The sequence below is a fragment of the Antechinus flavipes genome, chromosome 3, assembly GCF_016432865.1.
Source record: "Antechinus flavipes isolate AdamAnt ecotype Samford, QLD, Australia chromosome 3, AdamAnt_v2, whole genome shotgun sequence".
Classification (NCBI taxonomy): Eukaryota; Metazoa; Chordata; class Mammalia; order Dasyuromorphia; family Dasyuridae; genus Antechinus; species Antechinus flavipes.
Window position 1 is genome coordinate 236,499,942 of NC_067400.1, and position 26,238 is coordinate 236,526,179.

The window sequence follows — 26,238 nt, forward strand, 5'->3', positions numbered from 1 at the left end:
AATTTTCTTTTATTAATTCTTGAACTGTGTCTAAGCTCCTTTTGGTAATAGCTTTCAGGTAGTCCAGGGCTTTAATTATCTGTTTTCTAGGTCACTTATTTCTTAGCAAAACCTTCCATTTTGTTATTTTTTTCAGATCATATTTTAGTATTTATTGGTGACAGCCATTAACTTTTATTTGACCAGTTCTAATTTTTTTGGATAAAGTTTTATACTGTTTCCAAGGCATTTTCTTCCTTCAGCTCTCATTTCTTTTTTCATTGCTTTCTCTACCACTTTCATTTTTATGCCAATGTTTTTATTTTTGAAAGTGTTTTTCATGAAATGCTACAAATTAATAAAAAAATTTACAAAGTAATCAGTTTTAATTTCCAATATGATATCAGTAGCACTCACATAAACCAAAAATTTCAGGGTCTTTAATAAGAAGATAAAGGAATTTTGAGAATTACTGATCTAGATTTCTTAAAGAGAGAATTAGTTGAGAACAAGGCTGGTTCCTGAGATACTATGTTCTTTTAGCTTTTCTGGAATTAGATTGGCTTTTGTGATCTAGAGAAAAGGCAGTGGAAAGGAACAGGTACTTGGTCCTCTTCTACCCTTCCGGGGCACTATCTAGAACATTCTCCATTAATGGACATAAAAATTTTGATTTGGAGTTACCTTCTCCCCTACCCCCCCTTTTTAAAAAAATCTTTTTATTTTCAAAACATGCATAGATAAATTTCAACATTCACCTTACAAAACCTTGCGTTCCAAATTTTTTCCCCTCCCCCTCCCCACTCCTGCACAGTAAGTAATCAGATATATTAAATATGTGCAATTCTATCATTTGGGGTTTTTTTTGGGGGGGCGGGGTAAGGGTTTTTAAAAAATTATTATTATAGCTTTTTATTGACAGAACATCTGCATGGGTAATTTTTCAACATTGACCCTTGCAATCACTCCTGTTCCAACTTTTCCCTTCTTTCTCTCCACCCCCTCCCCTAGGTGGCAAGCAGTCTCATACATGTTAAACATATTAACATATATCTTAAAAACAACATATGTCTACACATTAATTCAGTTCTCTTTTTGCACAAGAAAAATCGGATTTAGAAAGGTAAAAATCACCTGGGAAGAAAAACAAAAATGCAAGCAGTCTCCACATTCATTTCCCGGTGTTCTTTCACTGGGTGTAGCTGGTTCTGTTCATCATTGATCAATTGGAACTGGATTGGATCCTTTCATTGCTGAAGATAGCCACTTCCATAAGAATTGATCCTCATATAGTATTGTTGTTCAAGTGTATAATGATCTCCTGGTTCTGCTCATTTCACTTAGCATCAGTTCATGTAAGTCTCTCCAAGCCTCTTCGTATTCATCCTGCTTGTCATTTCTTACAGAATAATAATATTCCATAACATTCATATGCCATAACTTATTCAGCCATTCTCCAATTGAGGGCATCCACTCAGTTTCCAGTTTCTAGCCACTACACAAAGAGCTGCCATAAACATTTTTGCACATTGGGTCCCTTTTTCTTCTTTAATATCTCTTTGGGATATAAGCCCAGTAGTAACACAGCTGGATCAAAGGGTATGCACAGTTTGATAACTTTTTGAGCATAGTTTCAAGTTGTTCTTCAGAATGGTTGGATCTGTTCACAACTCCACCAACAATGTATCAATGTCCCAGTTTTCCCTCATTCCCTCCAACAGTCTTCATTCTTTTCCTGTTTCTTAGCCAACCTGAGAGGTGTGTAGTGGTATCTCTGAGTTGTCTTAATTTGCATTTCTTTGATCAATAGTGATTTGGAACACCTTTTCATATATCATTTTTTTTTTTAATTTAATTTTTATTTAATAATTACTTTATATTGACACTCGTTTCTGTTCCGATTTTTTTTTCCCTCCCTCCGCCCCCTCCCCTAGATGGCAAGCAGTCCTTTATATGTTGGATATGTTGCAGTATATCCTAGATACAATATATGTTTGCAGAACTGAACAGTTCTCTTGTTGCGTAGGGAGAATTGGATTCAGAAGGTATAAATAACCCGGGAAGAAAAACAAAAATGCAGATAGTTCACATTCGTTTCCCAGTGTTCTTTCTTTGGGTGTAGCTGCTTTTGTCCGTCATTTATCAATTGAAACTCAGGTCTCTTTGTCAAAGAAATCCACTTCCATCAAAATATGTCCTCATACAATATCGTTGTCGAAGTGTATAATGATCTCCTGGTTCTGCTCATTTCACTTAGCATCAGTTCATGTAAGTCTCGCCAGTCCTCTCTGTATTCATCCTGCTGGTCATTTCTTACAGAACAATAATATTCCATAACATTCATATACCACAATTTACCCAGCCATTCTCCAATTGATGGGCATCCATTCATTTTCCAGTTTCTAGCCACTACAAACAGGGCTGCTACAAACATTTTGGCACATACAGGTCCCTTTTCCCTTCTTTAGTATTTCTTTGGGATATAAGCCCAATAGAAACACTGCTGGATCAAAGGGTATGCACAATTTGATAATTTTTTGGGCATAATTCCAGATTGCTCTCCAGAATGGTTGGATTCGTTCACAACTCCACCAACAATGCATTAGTGTCCCAGTTTTCCCGCATCCCCTCCAACATTCATCATTATTTTTTCCTGTCATCTTAGCCAATCTGACAGGTGTGTAGTGGTATCTCAGAGTTGTCTTAATTTGCATTTCTCTGATCAATAATGATTTGGAACACTCTTTCATATGAGTGGTAATAGTTTCAATTTCATCCTCTGAAAATTGTCTATTCATATCCTTTGACCATTTATCAATTGGAGAATGGCTTGATTTCTTATAAATTTGAATCAGTTCTCTATATATTTTGGAAATGAGGCCTTTATCAGAACCTTTAACTGTGAAAATGTTTTCCCAGTTTGTTGCTTCCTTTCTAATCTTGTTTGCATTAGTTTTATTTGTACAAAGGCTTTTTAATTTGATGTAATCAAAATTTTCTATTTTGTGATCAGTAATGGTTTCTAGTTCATCTTTGGTCACAAATTTCTTTCTCCTCCACAAGTCTGAGAGATAAACTATTCTATGTTCCTCTAATTTATTTATAATCTCGTTCTTTATGCCTAGGTCATAGACCCATTTTGATCTTATCTTGGTATATGGTGTTAAGTGTGGGTCCATGCCTAATTTCTGCCATACTAATTTCCAATTATCCCAGCAGTTTTTATCAAATAATGAATTCTTTTCCCAGAAGTTAGAGGCTTTGGGTTTGTCAAACATTAGATTGCTATAGTTGACTATTCTGTCTTGTGAACCTAGCCTTTTCCACTGATCCACTAATCTATTTCTTAGCCAATACCAGATGGTTTTGGTGACTGCTGCTTTATAATATAATTTTAGATCAGGTACAGCTAGGCCACCTTCATTTGATTTTTTTTTTCATTAATTCCCTTGAGATTCTCGACTTTTTATTGTTCCATATGAATTTTGTTGTTATTTTTTCTAGATCAATAAAATATTTTCTTGGAAGTCTGATTGGTATAGCACTAAATAAATAGATTAGTTTAGGGAGTATTGTCATCTTTATTATGTTCGCTTGGCCGATCCAAGAGCACTTAATATTTTTCCAATTATTTAAGTCTGACTTTATTTGTGTGGAGACTTTTTTATAATTTTGCTCATATAATTCCTGACTTTCCTTTGGTAGATAAGATTCCCAAATATTTTATGGTATCAACAGTTATTCTGAATGGAATTTCTCTTTGTATCTCTTGCTGTTGGGTTTTGTTGGTGATGTATAAAAATGCTGAGGATTTATGGGGATTTATTTTGTAGCCAGCTACTTTGCTAAAATTATGAATTATTTCCAATAGCTTTTTAGTAGAATCTCTGGGGTTCTCTAGGTATACCATCATATCATCTGCAAAGAGTGATAGTTTGGTTTCCTCATTGCCTACTCTAATTCCTTTAATATCTTTCTCGACTCTTATTGCCGAGGCTAGTGTTTCTAATACGATATTAAATAATAATGGTGATAGTGGACAACCTTGCTTCACTCCAGATCTTACTGGGAAAGGTTCCAGTTTTTCCCCATTGCATATGATGCTTACTGATGGTTTTAAATATATGCTCCTGACTATTTTAAGGAAAAGTCCATTTATTCCTATGCTCTCAAGTGTTTTTATTAGGAATGGATGTTGGATTTTATCAAATGCTTTTTCTGCATCTATTGAGATGATCATATGGTTTTTGTTTGGTTGGTTATTGATATAGTCAATTATGCTAATAGTTTTCCTAATATTGAACCAGCCCTGCATTCCTGGTATAAATCCTACTTGATCATAGTGTATTATCCTGGTGACGATTTTCTGTAATCTTTTTGCTAATATTTTATTTAAGATTTTAGCATCAATATTCATTAGGGAGATTGGTCTATAATTTTCTTTCTCTGTTTTCAGCCTACCTGGTTTAGGTATCAGTACCATGTCTGTGTCATAAAAGGAGTTTGGTAGGACTCCTTCAATCCCTATTTTTTCAAATAGTTTATATAACATTGGAATTAATTGTTCTTTAAATGTTTGGTAGAATTCACATGTAAATCCATCTGGTCCTGGGGATTTTTTCTTAGGGAGTTGATTGATAGTTTGTTCTATTTCTTTTTCTGATATGGGACTGTTTAGGATATTTACTTCTTCCTCTGTTAGTTTGGGCAAGCTATATTTTTGGAGGTATTTTTCTATTTCATTTAAGTTGTCGAATTTATTGGCATAAAGTTGGGCAAAGTAACTCCTAATTATTGCTCTAATTTCCTCTTCGTTAGTGGTGAGTTTTCCCTTTTCATTTTTAAGACTAACAATTTGATTTTCCTCTCTCCTTTTTTTAATCAGATTTACTAGGGGTTTGTCTATTTTGTTGGTTTTTTCATAGAACCAACTCTTAGTTTTATTAATCAATTCAATAGTTTTTTTACTTTCAATTTTATTGATCTCACCTTTTATTTTTAGAATTTCAAGTTTAGTGTTTGACTGGGGGTTTTTAATTTGTTCCTTTTCTAGCATTTTTAGTTGCAAACCCAATTCATTGACCTTCTCTTTCTCTATTTTATACAAATAGGCCTCTAGAGATATGAAATATCCCCTTATTACCGCTTTGGCTGCATCCCATACATTTTGGTATGATGTCTCATTATTATCGTTTTCTTGGGTGAAGTTATTAATTATGTCTATGATTTGCTGTTTCACCCAATCATTCTTTAGTATGAGATTATTTAGTTTCCAATTATTTTTTGGTCTACTTCCCCCTGCTTTTTTGTTGAATGTAATTTTCATTGCATCGTGGTCTGAAAAGGATGCATTTACTATTTCTCCCTGACTGCATTTGAGTTTGAGGTTTTTATGTCCTAATATATGGTCAATTTCTGTATAGGTTCCATGAACTGCTGAAAAGAAAGTGTATTCCTTTCTGTCTCCATTACATTTTCTCCAGAGATCTATCATATCTAACTTTTCTAGTATCTATTTAGCTCTTTGACTTCTTTCTTATTTATTTTGTGGTTTGATTTATCTAATTCTGAGAGTGCAAGGTTAAGATCTCCCACTATTATAGTTTTACTGTCTATTTCTTCTTGCAGCTCTCTTAGTTTCTCTTTTAAGAATTTAGATGCTACCCCACTTGGTGCATATATGTTTAATATAGATAGTGCTTCATTATCCATGCTACCCTTTAGCAAGATATAGTGCCCTTCCTTATCTCTTTTAATTAGATCAATTTTTGCTTTAGCTTGATCTGAGATCAGGATGGCTACCCCTGCATTTTTGACTTCACCTGAAGCATAGTAGATTTTGCTCCAACCTTTTACCTTTAACCTGCATGTATCTCCCCGCTTCAGGTGTGTTTCCTGTAAACAACATATTGTAGGATTCTGGCTTTTAATCCATTCTGCTAACCGCTTCCTCTTTATGGGGGAGTTTACCCCGTTCACGTTTATGGTTAGAATGACCAATTCTGTATTACTTGCCATCTTGTTAACCCCGGTTTATGCTTTTCTCCCTTCTTTCCCCTTTCCCCCCCTTCCCAGTATTAAGCTTGTGAGCACCACTTGCTTCTCACAGCCCTCCCTTTTTAGTATCCCTCCCCCCGCCTTAGAGTTCCTCCCCCTATCTTACCCCTTTCCCTCCCAGTTCCCATATTCCCTTCCGCTTAGCTTATTCCTTCCCTTTTCACTTTTCCCTTCTCACTTTTCAATGAGGTGGGAGAAGTTTCACCATAGATTGAATATGTCTTAAGATTTTTCACTTAAAGCCAATTCTGAAGGCAGTAAGATACCCACTATATTCATCCCCCTCCATCTTTCTCTCAGATATAATAGGTTTCCTATGCCTCTTCATGAGATGTACTACCCCCACTTTACCCTTTTTCTGGTACAATGTCCTTTCCACATCAATTTCTAGAACAAGGTATACATGTATTCTTTATACATCTATATAGTCAAAATATAGTTCCCAAGATTAATCTTTACCTTTTTAGATTTCTCTTGAGTTCTATATTTGTAGATCAAACTTTTTGTTAAGTTCTGGTTTTTTCATCAGAAATAGATGAAATTCGCTTACTTCGTTGAATGTCCATCTTCTTCCCTGGAAAAAGATGCTCATTCTCGCTGGGTAAGTTAATTTTGGTTGCATACCAAGTTCCTTAGCCTTTCGGAATATCATATTCCAGGCCCTTCGATCTTTTAATGTGGATGCTGCCAGATCCTGGGTGATCCTTATTGTGGCCCCTTGATACTTGAATTGGGTTTTTCTAGCCGCTTGCAATATTTTTTCCTTCATCTGAGGGTTCTGGCATTTGGCCACTATATTCCTTGGTGTTTTGATTTTAGGATCCCTTTCAGTGGGTGATCGATGAATCCTTTCAATGTTTATTTTTTCCTCTGTTCCTATGACTTCTGGGCAGTTCTCTTTGATAATTTCCTGGAAAATAGTGTCCAGGCTCTTTTTTTCGTCATGTTTTTCTGGAAGTCCAATGATTCTCAGATTGTCTCTCCTGGATCTGTTTTCCAGGTCTGTTGTCTTCCCCAGAAGGTATTTCACATTTTTCTCCATTGTTTGATTTTTTTGGATTTGCTTGACTGATTCTTCTTGTCTCCTCGAGTCATTCAATTCCACTTGTTCAATTCTGATTTTCAGTGAAGTATTTTCTTCACTCACTTTTTAAAAATCTTTTTCTAATTGTCCAATTGAGTTCTTTTGTTCTGTGGAATTTTTTTCCATTTCGCCAATTTTGTTTTTTAGAGAGCTGTTTTCTGTTTCCAGTTCACTAATCCTATTTTTCAAGGATTTTACTTCTTTATCCACTCTCTCTTTAACTTTCTCCAGGCTCTTTTGCCAAGCCTCCCTCTCCTTTTCCCAAGCCTCACTCTGCTTTCCCCATTTTTCTTCTAGCTCCCTTGTGAGAGCCTTTTTAATCACTTCTATGAGGTTCATCTGTGCTGAGGAACAGATGATCTCCTCCTTTGGGGATTCACCTGGGGACTGTCTGTTTTTAGTCTCCTCAGGATTTAGAGTCTGCTCTCTATCTGTATAGAAGCTGTCAAGGGTTAAAGTCCTCTTCAGCTTCTTGCTCATTCTGTCTAATAATCAGAGACAAACTACCAAAGAAAAACAGAAAAAACTGGAGTCTTTCTTTGGGGGAGGGGCTGGGTATGTTATCGAGCTTCCTCTACAGACTGCGGGGGGCAGCAGTGAGGCACTAGCAGGACTGTGCTGCGCCTGCGCTCTGAGATCCCAGAGCGTGCTGAGTCACTGTGGGGGGGGAAGGGGGTGCGGCCAGGTCCCGAGAGACTCCAGCTGTTTGGGGTTGTATTCTTCAGCCCCGGTGTTTTTAGCTTCTCTGCTGGGCTGCTGACTTGCTGCCAGAGCAAAGTATCCAAACCTGTAGCGAAGCTCTCCCCGCAGAGACGGCTGCGATCACCCCCACCCCCTCTCCAGTCTGCTCCCGTGCTCTCACTGCCGCTGCCCTCAGCCTGCGCCTGATCTAAAACCATCCCAGCCCTCCAGTAAAGACAGACCTTTCTTGGCGGATCTCAAGGATGGCTTCTCTTGGTAACTATATGTGGGTTTTTTTCAGTCAAGCATTAATTCAGAGGCTTGTAATGAAGTGGATAGTGAGAGAAAGCGTGGAGCTTATGCAGCAGTGTGCCTCCTCTCCGCCATCTTAACTGGAAGTCTCTCATTTTGTTTTTAAAATAATTTTTTAGTTCCTTTTAAAAAACAAACAACTAGCTCTTGTAGAAATTCTAGTAGGATTTTGGTTCAGGCATCATTTTTCTTTGAGGCTTTGCTTGCAGATATTTTTACTTCCCTGTCACTATTAGAGTTCTTTATGTTGAGTTTTTTTTTTTTTTTGTTTGCTCACCAGCCTGCTTCTTGCTTATTCTGGAGGGAATAGCTGGACAGTGATCTTTGTATCTTGGCTGCTTTCACAGATTAGTCTTCAAGTACCTACAAGCTTTCATAACCTCTCAAAATGATAGTATCCAAGGCCGTCTGCTTACTCTGCTCTGTTGGTCTGAGCTCTTTTAAGTGACCTAGGTTTGGAACTTCAGGGTTGTTTCTGATTGGTTAGTAGTAGCCTACTGTTGGACACATTTGTTTATTAGCCCACTGGTAGGTTTTTGCAGGTTTCAGATGAATGAAGAGAAGGCTCTTTTTAGTTCTTTGCTTGTTTCCCTAGGCTAGAGACTAGAAACAAGTACCTGTTATAGTTCTGGAATGAGAGCCACACTACTGCTTTTTGCATCTAAATGTCTTTCGTGTTTATCACAGGCTTAGGGCTTACTAGTGCCAGTTCCTTTCTGTCACTCTAACTACGTATTACCTCTTCAGTTCTTCTGGAACACAGAACTGCCAGATGATTAGACTCTTTAGTTTAAGGAAAGATCCCCTAGATAGAATCTTCCTGCCCTGGTGCCCAATCTCAGCTTTCACTTTTTAGGTGCTGAACCCACCTCCTTGTCTCCAAATTATTTTTGGATGAAAGAATAACTCACTTTGAGTCTTTCTTTGGTTTTCCAATTAAAATTTGGTCTGGTGTTTTTTTGGAAGCATTTTTTGTTCTATCTTTTCTACTCTGACTCTGAAATACTATTTCTTAGTGTGAATTGGTGTATATTTGTTTGTCATGTATAGTCCCAAGTACCCAGGCTGTGTACTAGTAAGGCTTTAACTGATGCTAGAGAATGGCCAGTTTCCCCTGTCCCTAGCCATTTGCTTGCTCTGTAGTTCAGTTACAATTAAGTTTGGGTCTTTGCTCTTTCTTTTTAATCAAGCCTTGGGCTTGATATTCAGGTTTGTGAATCATCTGCATAGATGAGATTGAATCGTGAAGGCTGATGAGATTGCCAGGAGATATGAAGAGAAAGGGCCCAAGACAGAGCATTTAGGGAATACTCAAGGTTTGTGACATGATCTGAAAGATGATTCAACAAAAGGAACCTGAAAAGTGACCAGATAGGAAGAAAACCAAGAGGGGAATGTTATAAAAACTGAGAGAAGAGAGAAAGATCACGAGGGGAAAAAAAATCCCAAACGTGATGATGCAGAGATTAGGCAATTAAGGAAGAGATCATTAGTATCTTTGGTAAAAGCAGTTTCAGTTGAATTAGGTGAGAAGCCAGATTATAGAAGATAAATTAGAAGAGGGAAAATGAAGGCATTGAATTAATAGACACCCTTTTCAAGGAATTTAGCAGAAATAGGGAAGAAATGTATAGAATAATAGCTAGTGGGGCTTTTAAGATTAAAGTGTTTTTTTTTTTTTTTTTTCTCCCCAGATTCTCCCCAGAAAGCTTATGGAATTGCTTGTAAGGATTGTGGAAGAAGCCAGTAGTAGATAGGGAAAAATAAGATTTGTTCCAGGATAGAAATCTTTTTTTTTTTTTAATAATAACTTTGTATTGACAGAATCCATTCCAGGATAATTTTTACACGACATTATCCCTTGCAATCACTTATGTTTCGTTTTTTCCCTTCCTTCCCTCATCCCCCCCCCCCCCCCAAGATGGCAAGCAGTCCTATATATGTTAAATATGTTGCAGTATATCCTAGATACAATACATATTTGCAGAACCGTACAGTTCTCCCGCTGCACAGGGAGAATTGGATTCAGAAGGTAAAAATAACTCAGGAAGAAAATCAAAAATGCAAATAGTTCACATTCATTTCCCAGTATTCCTTCTTTGGGTGTAGCTGTTTCTGTCCATCATTTCTCCAATGAAACTCAGTTAAGTCTCTTTGTCAGAGAAATCCACTTCCATCAGAATACATCCTCATACAATATCGTTGTCTAAGTGTATAATGATCTCCTGGTTCTGCTCATCTCACTTAGCATCAGTCCATGTAGGTCTCTCCAAGCCTCTCTGTATTCATCCTGCTGGTCATTCCTTACAGAGCAATAATATTCCATAACATTCATATACCACAATTTACCCAGCCATTCTCCAATTGATGGGCACCAGGATAGAAATCTTAAGAGGAAAAAACAAAAAAACAAATACAATCTGTTTGCTGAGCAAGTTTAGCAATTGGCAGTGAATGGGGTCAAGTAACTGTAACTCTCTAACAGTTCTTTGAGCTAAACTGATCTAATTTATTGTTAAATTAAATTTGTTTGTTTCCATGCCTTGGATTATTCATGCTAGGCTTTATGCCTGTTATGCCTGATATTGTCTTTTTAGTAGAGATTATAGTATCAAATTTTCATCCTATTCAAATCAATGGTGGCTACTATGTTTTATTCTTCAGACCATTTTTCTCCTTTCTTTTTCAGAATTCATTATTTGCCTCATCATCTTTCTCTTCTCACCAACTCCAGCCCTTTCTTATTCCTAACTTTAATTCATGTTGACATTCTGTCAAATCTCTAACATCTGAATACCTAAATTTCCTTAAAATCCCATGAAACGTATACCTTCATTTTAACTTGAAAGAGGAGTGGTCATATCTTGAATCTCCCTATTATCCATATCTTAAATCTTAATCTTTTGACTTTCTGTCCTACTGTTTTCACCCTTCTACACTTGTCTTAGCCTCATCTCATCTCAAGTTACCCCTGTTTTCACTTTATTTTCTTCCCTTTCAAATCTTGATCCTGAAATTAATCAAAAGTTCCTGTTTTTATCTCCCTTTCCCCAATTCTCTATATACCATAAAATTCTTCTTTGCTTTGTTCTATAATTGATAATTCTTGGTCAGATCTCAGCCTTCCATTACTCCCAGTAACTACCTCTCTCTGTTCTTATGTGATTGATGGTGAATGGAACTCGTGTAAATAAAACAATTAAGATGACTGCACGTTATAAATTTTTTATTCAACTTTAACATTTTAATACCATATCAAGGCAGGCATTAGAGTAAAAATGGGATAAAAACCTCTTAGATTCCAAATCTTCTTTTCTTCCCTCATCCCTCACATATCTTTTTTCTGCCATCTATCCCAATCCCTCAAACAAGCTAAGGACTTTGTTTCTTAATTTACTGAGAAAAGTCAGGATATTCAATATGATCTCTCTTCTTTCTTTTTGAACCCAAGTTCCTGGATATCTTCTCCCTGCCCTTCTCCTGTTCTCTCTCATCTATGGCAATGAGGCAACTTTTCTTAGCACTACTGTATATTTACTCTTAATCCCATTCCTTTTTATTTTTTCAAAACATTCCCCTAATTATGAACTTCCATTTCTGTGTTCTAACTTTAAACATGTTTTCAGATTTTTTTTAAAAAGCTTTTTATTTTTCAAAACATTTGCATGGATAATTCTGCAACATTAGTCTTTACAAAATCTTGTGTTTCAATCCTTCCCTTCTTCTCTTTCTTTCAGATTGTTTAAAAAGCTTTCGCTAAATTCTAATATTCCTCATAACCGTAGTCATGTACCTTTCTTTTGTCAGCCAAATTTCTTAAGCTATTTGTTCTTGCTACTTTTGTTTCCTGTCCTTTGTTTCATTCCCTAGCCCTTTGCTCTCTGATTTCTGACCTCAGTAATCAACAGAACTGTTCTCTAGTGACCAACTTAATATTTTTTATTTTTTTAAATTACATTTTTATTGATATCTTTTATTTCTCTGTTGCCCACCATTCTTATGTTCCCTACCATATCTCTCTATTTTTGGCCCTGACTATACTTGGCAGATTTTGTAAAATTGGAGAACCTCCCAGAGGTTCTATCTTACACTTAGCATTTGAGAACCCAGGGTCCTTTGCACTTGATGAGTCAGAATAGAACTTAACTACTGTAAGGAAATAGGCCTGTCTAATAGTTCTGCAGTTACTGTTCATTGTCAAGTTCATCCCTCCTTTTTTCCTCCCCCCATTTATTTTTTACTATTGCTTGGTATCATGCTAGTTAGTGTAGGTTATTTTATTTTGGCATTTTATCTTGACTTTTAAGTTCTGACTAACTTTTTATTAAATTAAAAATTTCTCAGATAGAAGGAAATGTCTTATTAACATTTATATTCTCTTTTTTTTTTTGTGCGTGTGTGTGTGTGTGTGTGTGTGTGTGTGTGTGTTTTAAAGTGCCAAGGATGATATTGATCTTGAAGCCTTGGCTGCAGAAATAGAGGGAGCTGGAGCTGCCAAGGAACAAGAACCTCAGAAATCAAAGGGTAAAAAGAAAAAGGATAAGAAGAAACAAGATTTTGAGTAAGCATGTTATTTTATTATTTTTAGAATAATAGCTTTATATGTTCAAAATACATGCAAAGATAGTTTTCAACATTCATCTTTGCAAAAACCTTGTGTTCAAAATTTTTTTCTCTCTCCCTTCCCTCACCCTCTCCCCTAGAGAGCAAGTAATCCAATATATGTTAAACATGTACAATTCTTCTAAACATATTTCCACAATTATCATGCTGCACAAGAAAAATCAGATCAAAAAGGAAAAAAATGAGAAAGAAAACAAAAAGCAAGCAAACAACAACAAAAAAGGTGAAAATACTATGTTGTGATCCACATTTAGTCCCCATAGCCCTCTGAATGCAGATGGCTCTCTCCATCACAAGACCATTGGAACTGGTCTGAATCTCCTCATTGTTGAAAAGAACCACGTCCGTCAGAATTGATCATCATATAATCTTATTGCCATGTACAATGTTCACTTGGTTTTTACTCACTTCACTTAGTATCAGTTCATATAAGTCTCTTCAGGACTTTCTGAAATCATCCTGCTGATCATTTCTTATAGAACAATAATATTCCATAACAGTCATATGCCATAATTTGTTCAGCCATTCCCTAAATGATGGGTATCCACTCAGTTTCCAGTTCTTTGCCACTCCAAAAAGGATTGTTACAAACATTTTTGCACATGTGGGTCCTTTTCCCTTTTTTATGATCTCTTTGGATTACAGGCCCAGTAGAGACACTGCTGGATCAAAGGGTATAAGCATGTTATTTAAAAAAATAATAATAATAATTTCTGCTGTATTTATATTTGATTCACTTACTAATCTGTCTTCTTAAAATTTGTTTTGGTTTCTAGTGAGGATGATATCCTGAAAGAGCTTGAAGAGTTGTCTTTAGAAGCACAGGGAGTCAAAATTGACCGAGAAACTACTACAGTCAAGGTGAAAGACTTGTCTTCTTGCGTAGTGAATTACCTTGATTCTTCTAAATAGCTACATGCCATTAAGTAAAATGTGGAATTGTTAGTTCACAATAAATTTTACTAATTTGTGTCTAGTTTTACTAGGAGACAAAAACTACTTTAAACTAATTTATATAAATTTCAGATGATTATTAAAATTATTGGATATTCCCTTACTTTTAGTTCAGTAGTCTCAGATTCAGTGATTAAATGAATTTTTGCCCCAAGTTACATATTTCCCTTCAGGTTCTTGAAATTGGGCTTTCTTCATAATCATTTTTTTATTAGATATGTTGAGTCAATCAATGCCTTTTCATTTTTTTCGAAGAAATTTGTGTTGCTTTTCATGTGGTAGAAATTTTATTACCTGTCAATTGAAAGGGATATTGGGGTCTTTTACCTTAATAAGTCCATTTTATTTTGAGATATATCTGACTTAAACATACTTCTTTGCAACATATTCCTATTATTGATCAATTTTTTCCCCCCCTAAGAGTTCAATCTTTCTTCTACAGTACTGCCCTTTAAGCAGTCATAATGTCTCCAAATATTACCAAGAAGTTCCTTCTCTTGATCTTTTATGGCATATCCTGCAATGTCCTACACTTCCTTAGTTGTTTTCCATTTTGTGAAACATCTTTCCAAAAAATGTCCTCAGAAATGAACAGGGTACATAGTGGTTAGATGAAGCAGGGTTTTTTTTTTGTTTGTTTGTTTGTTTGTTTGTTTATTTTTTGGTTTTTTTTTTTTTTGGCAGGGGCAATTGGGGTGAAGTGACGTGTCCAGAGTCACACAGCTAGGAAGTGTTAAGTGTCTGAGTCCGGATTTGAACTCAGGTCCTTCTGATTTCAGAGCTGGTGCTAGGAGTTTTTGACTTTATTGATGTTATATCTTTTTGGAAGGCTAGTGAAACTTTTGCACTCCTTCTTAGTATTAAAATTCTAAATACATTAAATAAATTTGTTGAATTGGCCTTACTTTGTTTCTCCGCAGTTGACCCACTTACAGAATTAATTGTTTTGGAGGAGTATTTTTGTTTATTAGTATTTTGGAAAGAACTCCAACAACTTGATAATTTACAACATTAAATAATAGATTAAAAAATTGGATACCAAGGAAGGAAATTACACTGGCTTAGTTATCAAAATAAACATTTTTTTAAAATCCAAATTCACAAACAATAAGAGCTGGATCTAGATATAGATAATAAGATGCACATTTTACATCTTATTAATTCAGTGAAGCTAAAACCTTGCTAAGATCTCTTTTTTCTTATTAGAGTATCTCAAATTACTTTGCACGCCACTAAAATCTCATGATCTTTTCTTACATGAACAAGTAAAATTTTCCCAACACTCAAATTTGTTCTTAGTACTTAAATTAGCACTTATATTTCATTGTTCTTGCATTTTGAGTGGTATGTTAAAGTTTAAGAAAAAAAATTACAAGTTTGAATTTGATTTTCCTAAATATAAAAAAGACAATATATTTTTCTTGAATACAAACCTTTTAAAAAGGCAACTTATTAAAGTTCCTAGACATATCCATATTTAAAGGATATGTCTAGACAATTCATGAGAAGATAAAAATAGTAAATCAACACTAAGATAAATTTAAGGCTTTATTAATCAGATATAAAAAATATGATCACTCTTGCATTGATAAGTTGAAATAGGGATGGAATAGGCTTGTTCTTTTAAAGGAGTAGGAATGGAGAGACATTGTTCAGAAATCAGTTTTGGCTTGATGTGAAGAAAAGCTTTCCAACACAACTTTCTAAAGTTAGGATTGGCATGAATTCTCTAGTAATGGTGGTTATCATCGCAGAAGCTGTCTGATCTGTTTTTTGGCAACATTAGAGGGTATTTGTGCCCAGTTATGTCTTATATTATGTGACTGTCATCTAATGTGTAGTCAGATTTGAGTCATCTGTAAATTGATATTTTCCAAGTCTGCCCTTGTCTGAATTACTGATTAAAGTGTTGAATAGCACTAAAACTTAGTAACTACTGCTTCCCACATCTCATTTATTAATAGTCATTATGTCTTCTAACTGTTGTGTTCCAGCTGTTCTTTTCATCTTGTCCAGAAACAATTTGAAATGTTTGATTAAAATCCTAGAGAACTGTACCTATACAATTCTTCTCTTCTACCAATCCAATAAATCCTTGTCAGAAAAGGAAATATAATTGATTTGGGTTTTGCTTGGCTTGCTATTTATAAAGCCATTCTTGATCTCCTTGATGATTCCATTTCTTCAATAATATATTCTAGAAATATTCAGTGTTACAACATTAGCTTACAGCTTATAGGATTCACATATTTCTCTTTTTTGAAAATGCACTATTTGCCCTTTTGTCTTTTATTTTTATTTATTTATGTTTATTTCTTAATAATCTTTTCCCCAAATATAAGTAAAGACAATTTAAAATTTATTTTAAATAATATCATTTTCTTTTTTCCTCCAAATACATGACAACAAAATTTTAAGCATTGTAAAAAAAGTTTTGAGAAGCAACCATGCAAAACATTTACATATGTGAAAGACACAGACCAAAAAGAAAAATGAAAGTGAAGTATGCTTCAATTTTCATTCAGACCCCATCAGTTTTTTCTCTGGATATGGATAGGATTTTTTTTTTTTTTTTTTTTTTTTTTTTATCTCGAGTCGTTTGAAATTATCTTAGATCATTGTCTTGCTAAGAATAATGTTCTTTCTGGTTCCAGTTACTTTTTGCATGAGTTTGGGTCTTTCCAGATTTTTCTGAAACCATCCTGCTTATCATTTCTTAAAGTCCAGTAGTATTCATTTACAATCCATGAGACAATTTGTTCAACTATTCTTCAATTGTTGATCCCCATAATTTCCAATTCCAACTTTCTGCTACCATAAAAAGTGCTGCTATTAATATTTTTGCACAGATGCAATTATCCCCTCCACAGGGGGAGGGTGCAGCCTTGGGGAGCTTAAAAATCTTTGTAAAATTGTTTGGCCCTCAGCTTGTAAGAGATGATAATTTTCTTTTATGGGGTGTTTACAACATCTTATTATAAAACTTGGGTTTATACTTTATACGTTTTATGTATTTCTGAGTTTCTAGAACTTTTCTGTTTTATCTACTGTCCTTCACACATCTGCAGCTTTCCCAAAATATTCATTTAATTTCTTATGCTGACTATCAAAACTGCAGTAGTGAAAGTTGCAATGTGGAGGATTAACTATAGTTTTAGTCGTATTTATTCATTTGTTTACTGCTTTGTATTGGTATTATTAGTTATGCATATTTAGTCTTTTGGGCATAGTTCCCAACTTGTTCCCCAGGATGGTTGGATTAGTTCACCACTCTACCAATTATGTAATCTTGTTTCAATTTTCCCATGTCCCTCCAAAATTTATCATTTTTTCTTTTCTGTCATATTTTCCAAACTAATAATTGTTTGGTGGTACCTTAGAGTTGTTTTAATTTGCATTTCTGTAATTAATAATGATTTAGAGCATTTTTCCATATGTTTATGGAAACTGATTTCTTTATTTGACAACTGTCTGCTTATATCCTTTAACAGTTATCAATGGATGAATAAATTGTATTGTAAATTTTGTTCAGTTCTCTATATATTTGAGAAATACTAACTTTTTTGGAAAAAATTTGCTGTAAAAAATTTTCTCAATTTACTACTCCTAATCTTGGTTGTAGCATGCAAAAACTTCTTATAAATATGATCAAAGCCATCCATTTTACATCTTATAATGCTCTCTCTTTGATCATATATTTTTCTCTTCATTAACTTACTTATCCTAGTAATTTATAGTTATCACCCTTTTTGTTCAAATTATGCATCCATTTTGATCTTATCTGGATATGCAATGTAAGATCTTAGTCTGTACCTAATTTTTGCCAAATTGTTTTCACTTTTCCCTTATAGTTCCAAAGATTTGGGTCTTTGGGTTTATCAAACAGTAGATTATTATGGTCATTTATTACTGTGCTTTATGTACTTATTCTATTTCCCTCATCTATTACTCATTTTTAGTACCAGATGGAAAAGGACCATACATGTTCAAAATGTAGTAGACTTTTTTGGGGGGGAGTGGCAAGGAATTGGAAATTAAGTGCATATCAATTCATTTGGGAATGGATGAAGAAGTGATGGTATTTGAACATAATGCAATATCATTTTTCTATAAGAAATCATGTTGTTATCAAGAAATGATGATATAAGAAATGATGAGCAGACTGATTTCAGAAAGGCCTGGAAAGGCATGAACTGAGTAGAACTAGAACATTTGTATACAGTAACTGCAAGATTATGTGACAGCCAACTATGATAGACTTAGTTCTTCTCAGCAATACACAGATGCAAGACAATTCTAATAGACTTGGGATGGAAAATGCCATCTGTATCCATAAGGACTGAATGTGGATGGAATTATACTTATTTTGCTTTTTTTCCCTTTTCGTGACTTTTTCCTTTTGATTTCTTTCCAAATGTGAATAATATGAAATATATTTAAAATGATTGTACATGTATAATCTATATCAGATTGCTTGCTGTCTGAAGGGAGGAGGGAAGTAAAGGAGGAAAGGGGAAAAATTTTGGAACTTAAAATCTTAACAAAAATAAATGTTGAAAATAATCTTTTACTTGTATTTGAAAAATAAAATCCTATTGCATTTTTTTTAATGTAAAAATTCAGGAAAACCTTTTCTTTTTTATTTCCTTTAGAGGAAATGGTGAATCTGTTGTATGGTGAGAACCACCACCAAGCTCTTTGGAGTGTGTTGTTTGTGGGGGTTTGAGACATTTTTGATACATTAATTTGTCATTTAACTTTCTTTCAAAAAAAAATTTGGCATGAATTTTGAGGTAATCACTAATATGTTTAATAATTTCAAATTTCTAGGCAGCAGAAAATAATGAAGAAGAATTCAGTACTTCAAAGCAAGAAAGAAAAAAGAAAGGGCAAAAGGGCAAAAAACAAAGTTTGGATGATGATAGTGAAGAAGCAGAGGAGAAAGAATCAAAATTAAAAAAGGCCTCCAAAACAAAAATAGAGCCCCTTTCTGGAAGTGAAGATGATAATTTTGATAAACTTTCTAAGAAGGGTAAAGGGAAAACTCAGAAATCCAATAAAAAAGTAGAGGGTTCAGAAGAGGATGAAGAGAGCCTTAAGAAAGGTAAAGCTCGGACCAGAGCAGATTCATCAGGTGGTAGTGGTGATGATTCCGATGACTTCTCTCAATCCAGAAAAGCACAGAAAAAGATTCAGAAAAGTAAATCATCTCTTCATGTTGAAAGTGGTAATGAAGATGATGACTCTTCTTTCAAAATTAAAACAGTGGCACAAAAGAAGGCAGAAAAAAAAGAACGAGAGCGAAAAAAGCGAGATGAAGAAAAGGCAAAATTGAGAAAATTGAAAGAAAAAGAAGAATCTGAAACTGTTAAAAAAGAGCAAACAAAGCAGAAAGAAACTCAAAAGAAACCAGAGGATGATGTGTTAAAATCCAGAGTGGCTCTTGATGTTGGACCAACTCCTGTCTCGGAAGAAAAGGGAGATACTCTCACAATTGCAGAAGGTTGGTGATCTTAGGAAGGAAAGAAAAATACAGGTGGTATTTTGCGTGTATTTGTAAGACTTGTGTGTATGTTTGTAAGAATTTGATCTTACCAGTAATTTACATACACAATTCTCTGGTTGGACCAGTTATTTGCAAAATAGTTGTAAATTTTGTTTGTTTTTGTTTTTCTTTTGTTTTTTCAGGAAACCTTTATTCTTGGTTTTTACAATATTGAGTATTTCATTATGAAATGATGGTTTTTAAAGTGTCTGGTCTTGAATTTATAGATTTTTCTAGTGGTCACTATCATTTATATGGCACTTAAATTTATTAAGACCACAACTGAAAAAAAAAAATTGCCAAAACCTGTTTTGACAATTACCATATTTCTCCCTCCTTCCCACTTTTTTCCCCATTAGAAAAGGGGTGGGAGTGTGGGAAGAAATATATATAAAATGCATATTTACAAACATGCATAGTGAATAATCACCTTATTGACTACGTCCAAAAATCGAGTCTCAATCTGTATATGTTTCGATTTTATCATCTTCCAGGGAGACCATTAGTAATTTTCAATATTGGTCCTGTGAAGTCTTGATTGATTGTTCAATTAATGAGAATTATTATCTTGAAATTGTTCATTTTAATAATTTTTTTAGTATAAATTATTTTCTGTTCATTTCACTCTATATCAGTTTGTACAGGTCTTCACTTTCTCTGAAATTGTTTCTTTTTTTTTTTTTTTCCAGCATAGTAATGTTTGATTTTATCCATATGTCAGGAATTTGTTGTGTTCTCCTTCCGTTTCTTGTTCTTTACCACTACATAAAATGTAGGCTCTTCTCTGCCCCCACCCCCATCCCCCATTTTAAAAAAGAATTCATCATTATTAAAAGTAAAATATAATCTTGGAATTGTTTAAATTTGCATTCTCTTAATTATTTTCTTATTTATCCACTTTTCCCTTTTTCCCTCTCCCCCTCTCACTTTCCCTATCTCCGCTGGTTTTCTCTCTTTTCAGACTTTTTATTTGGTAAATGCTTTAAGTTTTATAAAACACTTTCCCCACAACATTCTGTGAAGTAGAGTATTAGCATTTCTATTACTGATAAAGAATGGAGATTTTAGCTTAATTAACTTCCCCTAAGTTACACTGCTAGAAAAGTTTCCTGAGCTTGAAAATTAGAGAACATAGGTTTCTGTATGTTCTTTTGGTTACAGAAAGCCATCTTGCTATAAGTGCCTGTTCCTCCTGCTCTTCTTGTCATTTTCTCCCCATTCTCCCCCTCCACACACACAAAAACCCACTTTTAAATATACTTTGATACCTGATAGTTCTTGGAAATCAGTTTTTAAGTTTAAAAAATCTTACAAAATTTTATGGCCATTAAATATAAGTTATTTTTACATTCTTAATGAAATTAAAACCTTGGTGTTAGGTGTTCTAAGTTCTCTTTTAAAAGTTCTCTTTGTTGTAAGTTATTCTTAATAACAGTAAAACCACAATATTGAATTTTGCTGTAATCAAATTTGACTTAAACAACAGTTAAGCCAATTTCATTGCATGATATTCACTAGTTCTAAGTGATTGTACACTGGTTCTTTTGTCATTAACTCTTCCTTTTTATATGATTTTTGTTGGTGTGTACTCTGTTCTTGTATTTTTACTGTTTTTACTTTGCAATATTGGGCAAAGATCTTTCCTGATTTCTTTATATATCAAATACTTCTTAGTCTTGATTTGATTATATATCATAATATTAATGTACCACAATTTAATCATTATGTTTTTGGGATTACCCCCCTCCTTTTTGTTTGGTATTGAGCATTTACACAATAAACAAACAAAAAAAATGAACAGAATTTATTTCCAATAATAGAATTGTTGATTTTGAAGATATGATTATTTTTGTTCCTATGATCAAATAGTTTGTTAAATGTTAAAGGGAAACAATGAATTTGTGTTTTAAATTTACAAAACTAATTTTATTTTTGCCAATGAATAAGAAAAGCCCTTGTAATTTATGTTTTAAGAGGTTCTACTGGAATTATCTTTTTTTTTTTTTCTTTTCTATTAGCTGATGATAATGAAAGTGACAAGAAGAAGAAAGATAAGAAAAAAAAGAAAGGAGAAAAGGAGGAGAAAGAAAAGAAAAAAGGTCCTAGCAAAGCTACTGTTAAAGCTATGCAAGAAGCCCTTGCTAAGCTTAAAGAAGAGGAAGAAAGGCAGAAGAGAGAAGAGGAAGAACGTATCCGACGACTTGAAGAGTTAGAAGCTAAGCGTAAGGAAGAGGTATGTATTCAGGTTATGTGTATTTTCTTTAATTCTTAGTGAAATAATATTTTGCAAGATTTCTCAAAAGCCATTAAATTTATATTGTCTTTAAAAAAAATTGTGATTGAATTTCAAGTCTTGGTTGACCAGATGATTTGAAAAACCTTCATGACAGATATGTATCTTAACCCCTTTCAGGTCCCTATCCCTACCTGGGAAGGTTAACATAAAAGTTGTTTATATGAAAGAATATGATTTATACTTAATACTTTTCTCACATTTTCAAATCATTATTCATGAATATTCATGCATGATATTTAAACATTTTAGTTTAGAATCTTCACATGTTAGATGATCAATTTACTACCTGTACCCATCTGGTATACTGAGTAGAAAGTCAGACTTGTCTTTAGGAAAACCCACATCTTTATTGTAATCATTTTTTCTTCCTATCCTTCCCTGGCTGCATCCCCTTTACCCCTCCAACCCCCTCTGCTCCCATTCCCCTCAACACATTATATAATCTGAGTCTCTTGTCATAATTTAGCATGTTGTGAGATTCAAATGAGGTGCTATATTAAAAGCTATTTTCAGACTTTAAAAGATCTGTATGAAATGCTAATCATGGAAGTTGTTCTGTGCTGATGGTGATGCTATCTAGTAACTTTGCCTCTTGAATTTTTAGTTCCCTCATTTTTAAAATGAAAGGGTTGAGTTAGTGCTGAGTTATAATTATTTATGGTTTACACCCTTATGTTTTGATTATATTTCAATATGGTTAGTGACAAATGCTAATTTCTGGTTTCATAGGACATTTAGAACTTACAAGTCCTATCCAACTCCCAAAATTTTGCCAATGAGAAAACAGGACTTCTTGAGGGGGGACCTGCCTTAAAACTCTCATAATCTGTGTCAGCCAGAATGCATACACACAGTATTCTGATCTTAAAGCATGCCTCTTTTATTTATTTATTTATTTTTGATAGCAAAACTTATCTTATACTATTTTTGACAGGAACGATTAGAGCAGGAAAAGAGGGAAAGAAAAAAGCAAAAAGAAAAAGAAAGAAAAGAACGTTTGAAAAAGGAAGGCAAGCTTTTAACAAAATCCCAGAGAGAAGCCAGAGCGAGAGCTGAGGCTACTCTTAAACTTCTCCAAGCTCAGGGTAAGTAAAAGTACAGATACCCCGCTAAGCTGGTGAATTCTGTGAAGATATTTAAACCAGGTCTGGCGTTTGAAGAAGATAATTCTCCTGAAAACACTTTGAAAAATTGTAAACACTAAAAATCTGCTATGGTGATGGTATTCCATTGTCTAGCATTTCTTTAGTCAAGAAAAGAATTATCTTTTTCTTGACTATTTCTTTTCTTGACTATTACCCATAAAATAATTAGATGTCAAATGAAGCTGAATTGATGATTGAAAGTAAAACAAAGTATTGGGTTTCTCCTTGAGTTCCTATTCTTTGCTTAACAAGTATTTCATGTAGGATAAATCTTTGTCCTATAGTGTTTCGTAATATGGAGGAACAGAGTATAGTTGCTATCTGAAGGAGCTTTTAAAGAGATACTTTTGAAAGGTAAAAACGTATTAAAATGGCATTTATGAAGTACCTGTAGTGATTTATCTGAGCTAGCACTTAAGTTTCTAGAGGTTAGATTAGTAAAGGAAAGGCACGTGGAAACCTGTATTGCACAAAAGTGAGTATCAGCACACTATGGAATTACCAAATAGTATTTCATCTTGAAGTGAAGGGTACGTTTTACTTAGTTGTTTTTTGTTGTTGTTGTTGTTGTTGTTTGTATGTGTGTGTTTTCTTTCTTTCTTTTTTTTTTTTTAACTTAATAGTTTTTATTTCCCCAATTACATGCAAAGATAATTTTCAACATTAATTTTTATAAGATTTTGAGCTCCAAATTTTTTTTGCCTCAGAAATAGTTCAAATCTATACAAAGGTAGTTTATTTTAGAAATGATTTCACTTTCAGGGATTAATTCTCAAAGTCTTTATAGGGATGGTAGGTATCACATTTATTGGGGGAGGAGTGAGTCTTGGACCTTATTATTAAAAAAGATGACAATGATTATCAGTAACTACTGGTATATTTTCATTCATGTTAGTATCAAATTTTACTAGGTAATTGCTTTTTTGAGGTTATTGAGAGTTAATAGGCTTTCACAATTGATACTTCATAGTAGACCATATTTTGACCATTACACTATTGAATGAAAGTCTTGTTGGCTGACTGTTAACCCTCCTACCCACCCCCCCCCCCAAAAATAAGAAAAATAACCTGATTAAGTAGCACAAAGCTTTGCTTTCAGAGCTCTTCAAAAACAATGTTAATCATGTCTATGTCAAAGCAATATAAGATTTCTTGAAATATATGTCATTACTCCCTTGAGATGCATAAAATGGAGACATAAAATCTGCCAAAAGAATTGCCTTTGAGTAATCCTTTGAGAAACTGTTGGGCTTCAATCATGAGAACTGTGCAAGAGGGAGAAAAAGAATATACTGAGGGAAAAGAAGTTAAGGTTATGTTATACGGTTCTTGTGCTGTTGCTGCATCTTGTCCTCAAGGTGTCTTTTTTAGCTACTGCCTTGGCCATTGGAACAAATTATTTTTAACTGCCTGTTACACATGGGGAAATCTTGTTCAGGATAGACATCTCTGAGTCATAACAGGTTTGTGACCCATCAGTTAGACCCAACCTAGTTTAGCCCACCTGGCGAGATGTGGTCACTGTCGCTGTTATAGCTTCTTGAAGTCATAGGTGAATGCCAAGGTGCTAGTCCTTCTGAATTACCACCCCCCACCCCGCCCCCAATATCCAACAATGGGAAGCCCTAATGGAGTTTATTCTTCTAGTAGGACTGGCTCCAATCAGATAAAAACTTTAAAGAACCTAATTAGGATGGTCCCATATCTGTGTATAACTCCTTGAGTGATCCTTGAGAATCCCTTAGTCTCCAAGAAATTTAGGGGGTTCTATTTTTCAGGTAGATTAAAGTTGGGAATTGGCTTAGGTTTGATAGTTATATTGGTTGTATTTACATGATATCACTGTAGCTGAAACTGAGAGGCCTCTTTCCATACAACATCTTGTACAAATTCCTTATGTCAGTTTGTTTACAGAAAATTCTGAGAAAACTTTAAATGGACAGTAAACCGTTAAGTTCAGAATTTAAAAAGAAGGGTGAGTTGTCTTGAGAAATTATAAAATTCTTTTAATAATGCTAAATATCTCCCTCAGTCAAAGGTTCATCTTTTTTACATCAGTATTCTTCTGATAGTGCAAAATGAATTAAGTCATAGACTATTGTACTCTTTAGAGGACTAAACAGATTAGGAAGTAATTTAACATAAGAGAGTGAGTGAAACCTTGTATGGCACACTTATGAGCACAAGTAGATAAGCTGAGCAGGCAATCTACAGTATTAATAAGATTATAAATTAAGTAGCATATGGTTTGTAATTATGGTTTCTGCTATTTTTGATTTAAGGTAAGTTGTTCTCTAGCATGTAATCAGTTTTTCCTGAGTTCCCTACACACACACACACACACACACACACACACACACAATTTCTCTCTCTCACTCTCACACAGATCTTATGCCTTTGAAATTTTTTTTGAAATTTCCCCCCAAAAAAATTTGGTCAAGTTTATAAATGAGTTCTTTATCTTCTTTCTGGATTTGTGGAGCCTGGCTTTGAAATGCAGTTTCTTACCTAGTTGCTCTTAGTGTTTTATCTATTAATTAATTGCCTCATCATAAATCATCATTGAAATTCTTGCTTTTCAAAATTTATCTATTATACAGTAGGCTTTATTGCAGCCTTTAAATCCATATGCTTTGACTTAATGCAGTTACATGTGTTAATTATAAACAATAAATTTTGGGTTTTGTTTTCTGTATCCTTTTGCAGTTCACTCTCCTTTTTTAGGTGTTTGACCTATTTAAATTATGGTAGAACTATTTTACTGCTTGTTGTATTATTTAATAGCTTAATCTTAATCCTGCACACACATAAGCTTGATAAATATATTTTTTCATTTTATTATTTTGTAACAAACCAATTTCAATTATATTTAGCTTTTGCCAATACCAAAGTCCAGAGATTCTAATCTTCTTACATATGTAATTTTTTTCCTTTAATTTTCATTTTTGCTTATTCCTTTTTTAAAATAAGAATCAGGTTTAGAAATTACTGCTAACGTCCTTTATGCATGGTTATCTGATGTAAAAAATTTTTTTTAGTCTTTACCCCCTCAGGTGATCTTTTGCTTTCTTTTTTTTTTAAATTAATCATTAAAGGAAAATTTACTTATGTCATGTTAATATTGAGTTTTCCATTAATTGCTTTCAATTTTTTATTCTTTGTTTAAATTTCAATGGATTGTAAAGTTAGCATTCTAGAGGAAATCACTCTATAAAACTGTCAAAATTAACTAGAAGAGGTGGAAAACACAAATCAACAATCCACAGGTTCAGATGAAGAAAAACCCCAATTTTAACTCTCCTCAGAAATGTAGATGTTAAGAGACAAGGCTTCAATCAAGGAGATAGTCCATGGAAGAAGTCTAGAGGATGCATGTTACAAATTTAAATAATCTAACACTATTCAATGGGACCAAGAATCAAAGAAAAAAACACCCTGAACGTTTTGGGAAAAGATGGTGAAGTAAGAAAAAAGAAAAACAGTTATATTGCTGTACAAAAAGAATCGGACTTTGAAATAGTGTACAATTAGCCTGTGAAGGAAATCAAAAATGCAAGTGGAC

At 34.0% G+C, this 26,238-nt stretch overlaps 1 protein-coding gene across 1 annotated transcript in view; it reads left to right on the forward strand.

The window, feature by feature from the left end:
- EIF5B (eukaryotic translation initiation factor 5B) overlaps positions 1-26,238 on the forward strand; it is a 75,696-nt gene that overhangs the window by 25,335 nt on the left and 24,123 nt on the right. Inside the window, exons 2-6 of the mRNA XM_051984718.1 lie at positions 12,549-12,674; positions 13,513-13,597; positions 18,521-19,193; positions 21,254-21,468; positions 22,466-22,616. Coding sequence (XP_051840678.1) covers positions 12,549-12,674; positions 13,513-13,597; positions 18,521-19,193; positions 21,254-21,468; positions 22,466-22,616 — 1,250 coding nt within the window. The remainder of the gene's footprint in view (positions 1-12,548; positions 12,675-13,512; positions 13,598-18,520; positions 19,194-21,253; positions 21,469-22,465; positions 22,617-26,238) is intronic.